Below are 11,808 nucleotides of genomic sequence, written 5' to 3' on the forward strand. Positions count from 1 at the left end.
AGTTGTATAGAGCAAGTTAAGAGTTTAGATGTTCTAATAGAAGCATTTGTGTGTATGTGTGCTAATAGCCCATTGGATAAATGTATCTGCAGTGCAGTAGAAGTGAGTAAAGGTGATAGGTTAGAAAAGCAAAATAAACCCAGTGGCAACTGTCCATTGGATCAGAAGGTTTTATATTGCCTTGTAATGAAGAACTTGTGACTGCTTTGAGCTGTGGCTGACTGCTTGCTCCTCTAAAATCTCACAGCCTCTGAGACTGATGTTTATCTGAGCAATAAATCATTCTTAACCCAACAATGGTCCCAGCCTTTCATTGAAAAGCAGCCACAATGACAGGGGCTCAGTGCTCTAACCCATCCCAGGGCTCTGGAAGCAGCTGCACAAGTTGGTCCCATCACTGTGCTCCAGTGTTCTGCTGGACAAGCAGGCCAGGAGATATCTGTGCTGCTTCTTAAGGACAACCTCCCACAGGAGGCCTTTTCTTCTCCAAAACAAGCAATACTGTGAAAAATGAGTATTTTAAAGCACTGAAAGTATTTCAGCCTTTGAAGCTAGGGAGAGGTAAAGGACAGGGAGCCAGGTAAGGGTAAAGGGGCTGCTGTCACTATTGCAGCCACAAAGCTGGGGCAGGTTTAGGTGTCCCTGACCAGCACCGAGGGAAGCCCTGCCCTAAAGAGGCACAAGAAGGTGCAGGGTTGTTTATGTGCAGGCTCAGGGTATCAGTGACACCTGGAATCTGCACTGTGGTCAGATATTTGCACAAAGGAGCTGTGGGGAAATCTGCTGCCTGCTGAGTCACAGGCTGTGGTGATAAAGGCTATCACACAGGAGAAAAGTACTGGAGCAAAGCAGCCACCAAGTGAACTTGGCAGTGAAATGGGATCCAGCACAGCTTCATGGGGTTCTTGTTTTCCCTTCCTCACATGCTCCCTGATGAGCTCAGTGTTCTGCACAGCCCCTGCTCACTCACTGCTGGGAAGGGGAGCAGCCACTGCTACCACATGGGGTCTTTTTGGCCAATTTTCCCACACAGTTTTTGGTCTTTTATTTTCCTCGACAGCAGGGAGGTCTGGAAGTGGGAGGCCCATGGGAAGCCTGTGTTTGCTGGCAGAGCTCTTAGTGTTGTCAGGTTCTGGGCAAAAGGGTGTGTCTGGCACGAGGCCAGGGGGTGGAAGTGTCCTGCTCTGTTGATTTCTTACCCTTGATGACTGCTTGGATAACAGAGTGATTAAGTAAGAGTGAAAATGCCTTGGTGTAAATCAGTGGCTCTCCATGGGTGCACAACTTCACATGTGTTTTAACTGTGAGATGCTGAAAGCCAAGATTTCCAAGCTCAAAATTAAATTCCAGTGTCAGAGGCTGGAGCTGACCTTACCAAACCACATTTTCCCCATTTCCTGTCCATGCAAATGAGAAATATGCACATCTCACAAACATGTTCTTCAGCCAAGTTCATCTTCCTTGCTCTTCTCTTTTATTCTCTGAGCACAGTGTGTCAGCACAGCCTTGCAAAGGGGAAAGGTTAAGATATATATATATATATTTTAATAGATATTTATGGATAGGCTTATATGCCTCCCTGGCCTGAAAAGCAAAGCAAACATGACCAACTTACTGTTTTAGTCCACAAGGCAGCCCTGCAAAGATTACCACTCCATCCCATCACTGACACTTTACCTTTTCTACAACTGCACAGGCAGATCTGTGGCTCACAGCACCCAGCAGGATCAGGGTGGTGTCATTGCTTTCAGCCCTGTCATGTCACCATCATATTTTTTGAAAAATCCCCTTGCCCAGGATTCTTCTCCTTGGAAGCTGAGAAGCCTCAGAGAAAAAGGAAAACAATGTTATCTCATTTGCTTCTCCTGTGTTTTACTGCTTTGGAATGTGGTTTGGAGATTGTTTATCCAACAGGTGCTTGTTTGATTGGTTTCATGTGAATTGTTTTGACTTAATGACCAATCACAGCCAGCTGTGTCAGACTCTGGAGAGAGTCACGAGATTCACTCTCATTCTTTGTAGCCTTCTGTCTGTATCCTTTCTCTATTCTTTGGTATAGTTTTAGTATAGCATTCTTTAATATAATATAATAACATAAAATAATAAATTAGCCTTCTAAGAACATGGAGTCAGATTCATCATTTCCTTCCTGCCACGGGGGACCCCAAAAATACCAAACTGTCACTCCAATGGCACAATGTTATTATGCTGATGCTCTTGCACAGGAAGGCAAAACCCATTTGTCATCATCAGCTGGTTGCCCCTCTGTCCCCAGTGCTTTGGTGCTATTGACAGATCTTATCAAAATCACTATTCCTAAATTTCCATTTATTAAAATTATTATTAAACTGTATTTCTAAATTTGCATTCAGTTTCAGGAAATGGAAACAGTCTGACGTAACAGGGAATTTTTGGTACAGACTCATCATCACCTTTCCAAATGAGGTGAGACCAACTTGAATCTAATTTATCACCTCTCCTTTGCCAGGTTATTTCTAGTTCTTAACTGCTGGGGTAATTTTCCTTCTGAAAAGTGGATGTTTATGGAGCACTCTCCCTCCATGTACCCTCTGATGGCTGTCCTGCCTCCTGCAGCAAAAGTTTCCCAGTTTAAAAACCTCTGAGCTAAACTGCTCATTCTCATCCACATTTATGAAAAACCAAATGGAACGGGGTTCAGAAGGCAAGTGGAAAAATAAGCAGGAGGAAGAAGGGTGATGAATCCAGTGGGTTTTAGGAACCCTTTTATTTCAGGAAACCAGCATACACACATTTCAGCCTAGCCTGTGCTAGAATACTGAGAGCAAAGCACTTCTATAGGCAACGTCCAAAAGTATTAGCAAAAGCATCTAACACTCATAAGTACTACATTGCAGGAGTGATGCTTCTCCAGGCTGAAAGTGCCTCTGTCCAAATGCAGAAATGGGGAGGATAACTACAGGCAAATTACAGACTTCTGGTGAAAGCCAAGGATAAATTGATTTGCTCTCCTGGGACTAGACAAGGTCAGAGCATGGGTTACAATTACCAGACCTACTTCCACTCTCCTCTGTTGCTTCCCATTAGCAAACCCCATTTTTTTTCTTTTTATTCTTTTTTTTTTTTTTTTTTTGAGTGTTTTGTGGTTGAGGGAGAGTGATGAAAAAAAATCTGGTGGAGCTCTTGAAGCATTAGAGGCCTCCACTCAAACAGGGCACTCAGAAACAAAATGATTCTTAGAGAGGGAGAGAGAGAGAGAGCAAAAGGGAGTTTTTCATCTCAGGAAATCAATGATGTGAGTCTTTAGCATCAACATAACAAGTCTGGATAGGCTGGAGTGCAGCCTGAAGAGCACTGAGGATTTTTTCCATTATGGCCTGGTCATATATAAAATAATTCCAAACCCATGAGATGTATTTGTACAGCATTGTACAGGTGGGTGTTGCTGCAGCCCATCCTGAATAAAGCATGGCTGGCTGTGCAAACACTGCCATCCTTAGCCCATCTTTGTTTTCCTCCTTCTTGGACATATGAATGTAAACTACAAATAAATTAAGCTTTGAATTTGGAATATTAATGAAGGTGAAGACCTTCCAAACCCAAAGGATTACATAACAAAGTGACCTTTCAAACTGATTATACAGGAAAGAGATGTTCATGACTGAGGGAGGGGAAGGGGAAAAAAACCCAAACCAAGTTTAAGAGTGTTTTTGCCTTGCTGTCATGGCAAAGGTGGTACCTTCAAAGGTTGCCCAGGCTGGCTTGTGAAGGTTTGCAGCATCCCATGTAAGTGTTGCCCTTGTTTCACACCACAACCAAACCCACTTTGTTTAGTCCTGCTTAGTATACTGTATTTTAGCAAACACAAACAGATGTAATCTGTACCAGTTTAGAATCTTCCAGCACTGAGATTTGGTAGAAGAGAGGTAAAAAATGCCAGGTGCTCAGCAGACCCAGCATGAGCAGCCTTCTCCTGTCTTCCATGGGGGGCTGAATCCTTCTGCCCAGGTTAGACACTGCTGCAGGCAGGTGCCAGGGTCACAGCCTGACCTTCCCAGTGCTGCTTGGCTGCCACCATCCCAGAGGTCCTCTGCTCCATGTCTCTGTGTTCCCTGGCCCCTTCCAGAGGTGGAGCTCATCAATCCAGACAGTTTGGCCAGCCTGTATCCATCCCTGTCCCCCATCCATGGTCTTCTCTCCCCAGCCACCTCACCCTCCTGCTTTACACCCCTCTTTGGGGCTCTTTCCTAGATCACCACCTCCAAATCAGCTGGGACTCCACAGGCTGAGCTCCATCTCCTTCTGACATGGGCAGTTTTTAGTCCCCACCATCAACTGCAGCTCCTGCAGATCGTGGTGGCACAAAGTAATTTCCCAGTGCTGCTCATCTCCTCACCTTTTACAGCCAGGCCTGCAGTGAGCTGACACTCATGGTGTTCTCTTCCCTTCAACACTGCTGTGTCCCTCAAATGTCCCCCTCCAGGAAAGGCAGGAAAGAACATCCAGAGAGCTGCAGGACAGTCAGTCCCTGTGACTCCTTCAGCTGAGGAGGAATGACTCCATACCCCTGAGCAGGCTGAGGCTGACCCCCTGGAAAGCAGCCTGGCAGAGGAGATCTGGCTCCAGGAGGAAATGCAGCTGATGGAGAGCAGCAGTGTGCCATGGCAGCAGGGAGAGGGAACAGCAGCTGGGGAATGAGCAGTGCCAGCAGCTCAGGGGAGGTGAACCTTGCCCCTCTGCCCAGCACTGCTGAGACTGTACCCAGTACAAGAAAGACCTGGACTTACTGGAGCAGGTCTAGGAAAAGGCCACAAAAATGATTAAGGGACTGGAATATCTCTTGAAAAAGCTGGGACTATTCAGCCTGGAGAAGTCTCTCAAGGATCTGATCCATGTGTATAAACACCCAGTGGCAGGGAGTAAACTTTTTTTTTATGTTTAAACAGACTTTCCTGTATTTCAGTTTGTGCCTTTTGCCTCCTACCCTCTCCCTGACACTGCTGAAAGGGCAAGAGGTAAAAGGCACAGACTGAAATATAGGAAAGTCTGTTAAAACATTTAAAACGTTTAGTCTCAGAATGATCAAGCACTAGAGCAGGTTGCCCAGAGAACGTGTGGAGTTATCCTTCAAACTATTCAAAACCAAACTGGACATGGCCTCAGACAATGGCTCTGAGCAAAGGGTTGGTGGAAATGTCCTTTTGGGGGAAGGAGGCTCCTTCCAGCCCCAGTGGTTGTGAACAAGGCCATCACCATGGGCTCTAACTCAAAAACAACTCACAGCATCAGCCTTTCTGGGAAACACAGCTGCAGCTACCACAGGCAAACAGCTCCCACCACCTTTGCTTTGTGGCTCTCTTCACACAGGTCTTTCCTGTCCCTGGACATCTGCAGTGACCATCCTGTCCCTTTTTCACACTGTGACCCAAGAGCCACTGCAGCATTTCGTGTCACCCTGCTTCCCTGCCCCCCTCCTGCACAGCACCTTACAAATGCCAGATGCTATCCAAGGGTCTTATCAGCCTGTGGTTCTGAGATATCTGACGTGGCTCCTGCCTTGCACACGGGCTGTTCCTCCTGTGACAGGCACACCCAGGACTTTGGATGCCTGTTTGCCTCCTGAGGGCTGTGATCAGCACGCACATCTCTGTGGTTATGGGATGGCTGTGAGCTGCAGAAGCCTTGTGGTGGGGCACAGCGAGTGGGCCTTATCTTCAGGATCCTGTGCCTGGAGCTCTGCCCTGCACAGCCCCAGTTCACAGCTGTGCTGCAGAGCTTCCTTTGCCTGGTGCCACCCAGTGCTCCTGAGCCGGGCACCCGCGGGCATCCTGCCACCCTTCACTCACCCAGGCTCCAGCCAGCTTCTTCCTTTCTCTCATGGCTCCCCCAGCCAGGACAGCACCCATGGTGCTGATTGAAGGGCACCAACCACCAGTGCATCCCTGCAACACAGCAGTGCAGCAGCTGGCCAGTGCCAAGGCTGAGTGTGCAGTGAGGCAGTCCCCACTAGCAGCTGATTACTGACACCAATTAACATCCATTACTGAGCCCTTTGGGGCTTACAGCTCTGCCTGCCCCCTCCACTTCTGTTAATGCAGAGTTTGACAAGTGAGGCTCTTTGCCACCCAGGTGAGATGCTGAGGCCTTGGTTTAGGTGCCAGCTGAAGCTCCCCATGGTTTGGCTGTACCTGTGCTCAAACAGGGCTGCAGGCCAGAGCCCTAATGCTGCCCCATCACGACCCTCTCCTGCTTCATCCATGCCCCAGGCACCAAATCCAGCCCAAGGCACCATCTGAGTGCAGCATTTGAGGAGGGCTGGGGAGGCTTTCCTTCACTACTGCCAAGCTGCTCCCTGTGCCCACCCCCAGGTCCAGAGCTGTGCAAACACAACTCAACACTCAGGTGTACCATGAGCTGCATGGGGCCATCTGGACCAGGTATTGCACCTTCCTGGTTTTACTTAGCTTAGACTTCAGCACTAGTGAGCATTTCAAATCCCCACTTGCTGAACATCTCTGTTAGCCATAGAACACCCTCTTTCAGAAACTGCAGAGTGGTGTGTAGCAGTCTGAATTGCTGCTAGCACAATCCAGGCTAAGGAAGCAAAAAGGACCTTTGCATAATATCCACAGATGTTTTATTCAGCTGTGTGGTGAGATGTTCAGGTCCCAGCACCCACACACAAGGGTCAAGCTTTTTCTCTGCGGGGGCCTCGGGCCAGTACAAAGATGAGGGCCAATCAGGGAATAGGGAAGGAGTGGGTCAGGGACATAGGAACAGACATAGGAACAGGGGAAGGAGCCAGTGGGGTCTAACAGCTTTTTGAGGGAAGCTTCTTGTGTCTCCCTAGACCAGGAAATGCCCCGCCAAGGTCTCCACAGTGGTGAGGCACCAGAGCTCACTGTAAAGTAGTGCCAGCATTGATTTGGCCAGAAGGCTGGCATTCGAAAGCTAACTGATGTGAAATCTGCTTTTACGCAGGAGGAGGAGGTGCTGTGGAAACCCTCAAGTACCAGGGAGCTGCTGGTGCCAGGCCCCTGCCCTGCACTGGCAGCCCATGCCCAGCCTGCCCTGCCTGGCTGCACAGAGCCCGCGTGCCCTGCCTCGGGTGGCACCTGCTGCTGACTCTGGCACCTTAAATCTGCAGGTAACATCACTTTGTTTCTCCTCTTTTGCTGCCTGAGAACTGCTGAGCAGGGTCCTGCTGTGCCTGGGGGAAGCAGAGGAGGCTTTGAGCGTGGTTTCTGCTGGGCAGCGAGGGCCCTGCGAGGCAGGAGGAGTCCCTGGGGTGGGCTGTGATCTCTGAGCCTTCCAGGTTCTGTTCTTACTCCAAGGTATTCTCTGGGTGCTTTACCTGGAATATCACAGCGCTGAGAACTGGAAGTTAATTCATCCCAATATGGGAAATGAGTGATTCTAAGAAATTTTTTTGGTCTAAGAGAACGCCTTCCAGCATCTATCAAAGCAGATCATGATTAGGGTGACCACATTACAGTTTTCAAGGGATGCAGTGATAGATGAGCCTGAAAGAAGTTTCAAAAGAAGAGAACAAACTGCTGTGCCTTAGATCCTTGCATTTGAGAGGGGTGTGAACAACAGCAGCAAGGCTGGAGCAGGCAGTTTGCAGATTTCTTTATGCTATTTGGAAACACAGAGGAAAAGCTCCTCACTTCAGCACCATGGCAGGGCCCTCACCTGGGTCTCCTCTGCCATGGGGACAGTTTGCTGCTCACTCTTTCTGGCCATGCTTCCCCCCAGCCCAGCTCCTGCCCAGGGCAGGCCAGCAGTGCTGTGGGTACATTAAAACCTCTGGGAGGTACTGCCCTGCCCAGGCCTGTTCTCACAGCTGTGCTGCATCTTCACTGAGTATTTGCTGGGAGCCACCCATTCCATTTGTAGGACTGTTGGTGACAGTCAGGGCTGTTGCCATGGAGGTGGCAGGTCTGAGGGCAGCTCATGCACAAGATGCTGTGCTGTACCTGACTTCAGCCCCATTTCCCTTCTTGCTCTCCCTCTGCTCAGTTCCAGGTTCCTCCCCTCATCCACCAGGGCTGCCATGCTGTCCTTATCCACCTCACCCACCATATTCACCCTTCAGCCCTTGGTGCCTGCCCACTTTTGAGCTCTCCCAGAAGGAAGGAGAAGAATTTTCCATTCAAGACTCCCCCTTCAGTGCAGCTGTTTTCCTGCTGGAAAAACACAGGATGCAGCCACCACAGTGCTGCTGCAACATCCCCTGTGCCTTCAGCCTTTGCCTTGCATCTCTTCCTCCAGCCTCTCTGTTCAGGGTCTGGCAGAAGCCTCCTGCTTCTTGAGCTGCTGGAGGAAACAAGCCCAGCCTGGGCCTCCCTCCCCAGATGGTCACCAGCTTCTGGGCTGGGGGGCAGCTGCTGAGCAGCTCTCCCCAGCCTATGGTGGGCACATCAGGACACCCTGCACAGCACTGGTGACCTTGTCTGTTGAGCCCCAGCCTATTGCTGGTCTTCCAGCAGCAGCAAGATGCTGGTTCACAGCTGTCTCCATCCTTCTGTCACAGCTCTAAGTTGCTGCCTAGCCCCTCTGATGCTGCAGGCATTTCATCTACCCCACATGAAGCATTTCCAGCAGCCACAGGATATGCTAGCTAGTCAAGCTGAACCTCTTTAAAGGTTTGGGGTTTTGTTTTTTTTTTGCTCATTCATACCCTATCAGTGCTTTTTGGTCTGCTTTAAACCCTCTACTCATTTCCTCCATCCTCCTCCCAGCTTCTGGACTGCCCTGTGGGCTGAAGCACTTGTGAGCCCTGCTGCTGGGAACTGCACTGGGCCAGGTCTCCAGCTCCAAAGGCAGCTCTGGCCAGAGCCCTTTGATGCTGCAGAGCCCAGCAGTGTGGTTTGCCTGTGCTGCACCTCTGCAGAGGCTGCTGCAGGCACTGCATCCCAAGGCAGTGAAAAGAAGCCTGGGCACCAGTGCAGCTGTCAGACTTCTGCCTCATGCCATAACCCGTGACCACAAGCAGTGACAGTTCCCTGCTGCTGCTGTCCACAGTGCAGAGAGGTTTTCCTCAGGGGACAAGTGTCCCCTTCCCTGCAGGGTACAGGCAGTGAGCAGCAAGCCTCTGTTGGGAAAGCCAGGCCTGAGCATACAAGAACTGTGCAGCAGTCACGTTAGTGTCTGCTATTGCAAGACACTCACACACCCCTCCAAAAACTGAGTTATTTGTGTATTTTTCAGTGACTTCAGGACTGAATTCTGATTTGCAGGCAGTGCCTTCATGCACTGGCCACAAGGTCTGCATTGCTGGTGGAGGCACATAACTGCTTACCTAGGCAGAGGTGATGTCCCTTCCCAGGTCTCTGAAAGCTGTGAGATTTCACCAGATCCCTCCCCACTTCACTCTGTAAAAAACTTATTTTTCATTGAAAGGGGTTTTTTTGTTGTTTGTTTGTTTTTTCTGAAGTGAATTTAGATGCAAGCAGAAGTGGCAGATACTGAGAATCACCGGTTCAGAGAATTTTTCCATGTGCTTGTCACATGAAACCACTTTGCACAGGAAGGACTCTGCTGAAAGATGATTTTTATCAGCCCATGAACTCACACTCTTCACCCAACTAATACTCCTGCCAAGCATCTTGCAGCTTGTGTGACAGAGGCTCAAGAGCTACTCCCACAGCATGGATTTCTGAGGGTGGCTGGCTGCCTGCCTGGAGCAGGAGCCATCTAATTCAGCCCTTGTTCTGCAGTGGTGTTCCCTCTTCCAGATGTGACTTTCTGCTTGGCATCTGCAGACTCCTACTCTCTCCTGGAATAAAAGGACTTAAAATCAGGTTAATCCTTCCACATTCCCCTCCGGGTGAGGTGGAGAGCAGCATACCTCACTCTCTCCCTTGGGAGAGCAGGAATGCAGATTCAGCTGTTTCCCTCAGCTTGGAGGAGGAGCTCCAGGTTCAAAAGGTGGTGCAAAGGCTCAGAAAACTTCCCAAACAGAGCCAGAGCATAAGAATTTCTATCAAGTGACATTTGCTATGCACTCCCACCCCTTCACCCCCAGTCTGAATCCAAACCCAGTAGAACTGACAGAGGAGCTTTCACTCATGGGTTGTGCTGGGCTTTAGTTTTGGTTGCTGCAAACCCTCCCTAGCTCAACACCAAGCTAAGGTAATTTTACATCATCTGCACAGCCTGGTTTAAGGAATTTGTGTTCACATTGTCACAGGATGTGCCCACTACCTATGGGGGCTCTTCTGAGTGCCATGTTGCCTCCTGCCCACACACACTTCAAGATCTCCCTATTTAATAAAGGCTGTCTGTCATGTCCTCTTGGAAATGTACCCTGAGACACTCATAAACTGAATGGACATAAACAATGCTTGACAAAGGATGCCAAAGATGACACAGGCTGACTGAGAAAGACAGCTCTGGAAAGCTCAAATTCACATTTTTAACAAAGGACATATGTACTTACATGTGCTTTTTTTTTTTTTTACAGCTACTAAGAGGTCTTACCATGTCTTTTCCTATTTCAGGTCTCAGAACATCATACAACATCTGTAACTCAGGACAATGAATGTGTCCAACAACTGCAGCACCAGAAATCTAGAACCTCACCCCCATGTTCGCCTCATTGAGTTTGCTCTGTATAGCTTCATTTTCTTTTTTGGAGCACTATTTAATGTCCTTGCCTTCTGGGTGTTCTCCTGCAAGATGAAGAAGTGGACAGAAACCAGGGTGTATGTAATGAATTTAGTCTTTGCAGATTTCTCTGTCATCTGCACCTTGCCTTCCATGGTTTATTTGCTCTGGAATAAGTCAGCCCGAGGGGAGCTCTGCCAGTTTACAGAGACAATGTATTTTATCAACATGTTAGTGAGCATCTACATCATTTCATTCATCTCCATTGATCGATACATTGCCATAAAGCACCCTTTGAAAGCCAGGGCCTTCAGGTCCCCGTCAAAGGCTGCCCTCCTCTGTGGGCTCCTGTGGGTCCTGGTGATAGTCAGTGCCACCATCCAGCTGATGCACCACAGACATGCAGATCTCTGCTTCCAGACCTACACCCTGCCTGCTGCTCTCAGCCTGCTGGCCATTTTCTTTGTTTTCATTCTCCCATTCGCCATCTTGATCTTCTGCTCCACAGAAGTGGTCAGGGACCTCAAGAAACATCTGAACACAAATTCACCGGAGGAGAAATCGATCCATAAAGCTGTACACATAATTTATGCAAATCTGATTGTATTTCTGGTATGTTTCCTGCCAGCCTTCCTCGGGCTGCTTGCCAGGTTCATCATGGAGAGCATTGGAGCTACCTGTTTCCTGCTCTGTGTCATGGAGAACTTCTCCTCCGTGTTGAGGTGCATTGCCACGTCCAACTGCTGCCTCGATAGTGTCTGCTACTACTTTGTCACCAGGGAGTTCCAGGAAGCCTTTCTACAGCCCAAAGCCAGCACTCAACAACCAGAGGCAACCCACCCCTTGCAGATACAGACATGCTAAAGGGGAACAAACCCCAGCATCTGCAACATAAAGAGGAAATACAGCTTCAGGGCTATTGGTGGGATAAGTATTGCTCTTTTTCTCTAGCAAGTTCTTTGTTAGGGTTAGAAAGTTATACTCTATGTTTCCATTAAACAACAGGTCACAGAGATATGTAAAATTGTGGATGTAATCAGTTGTTGTTAACGTGCCTCCATTCCACCCTCCAGCACCTATTTGTTACTGGTACAGCAGGACAGGTGAGCCATGTACCTCTTTTAGTTCCTTCTGCAGCTAAAATCCACTGATCCTTCTTGCCAACATGTACAAATGTATCTATCATATCGTTATACAACATGTTATACAACATCGCTA

General features: G+C 48.7%; 2 protein-coding genes across 2 annotated transcripts in view; one reads left to right on the plus strand and one right to left on the minus strand.

Annotated features, from left to right (window-relative positions):
* Nucleotides 1-7,725, minus strand: part of LOC139594718 (uncharacterized) — a 47,821-nt gene extending 40,096 nt beyond the window's left edge. Inside the window, exon 1 of the mRNA XM_071437073.1 lies at nt 7,675-7,725. Coding sequence (XP_071293174.1) covers nt 7,675-7,725 — 51 coding nt within the window. The remainder of the gene's footprint in view (nt 1-7,674) is intronic.
* LOC139594665 (G-protein coupled receptor 35-like) lies at nt 6,989-11,498 on the plus strand. Its single transcript, XM_071437027.1, has 2 exons — nt 6,989-7,126; nt 10,485-11,498. Exon 2 carries the CDS (start codon nt 10,522-10,524, stop codon nt 11,452-11,454), a length of 933 nt encoding a protein of 310 aa, XP_071293128.1. The 5' UTR covers nt 6,989-7,126; nt 10,485-10,521; the 3' UTR covers nt 11,455-11,498.
* Nucleotides 11,499-11,808: the final 310 nt, after the last annotated feature.

Source organism: Agelaius tricolor, unplaced genomic scaffold (assembly GCF_023055355.1).
Source record: "Agelaius tricolor isolate 1412-34295 unplaced genomic scaffold, bAgeTri1.0.p SCAF_12, whole genome shotgun sequence".
NCBI lineage: Eukaryota > Metazoa > Chordata > Aves > Passeriformes > Icteridae > Agelaius > Agelaius tricolor.

Coding starts and splice junctions, on each gene's coding strand:
- LOC139594665 (XM_071437027.1), top strand. CDS start 10,522: ATGAATGTGTCCAACAACTGCAGCACCAGAAATCTAGAACCTCACCCC.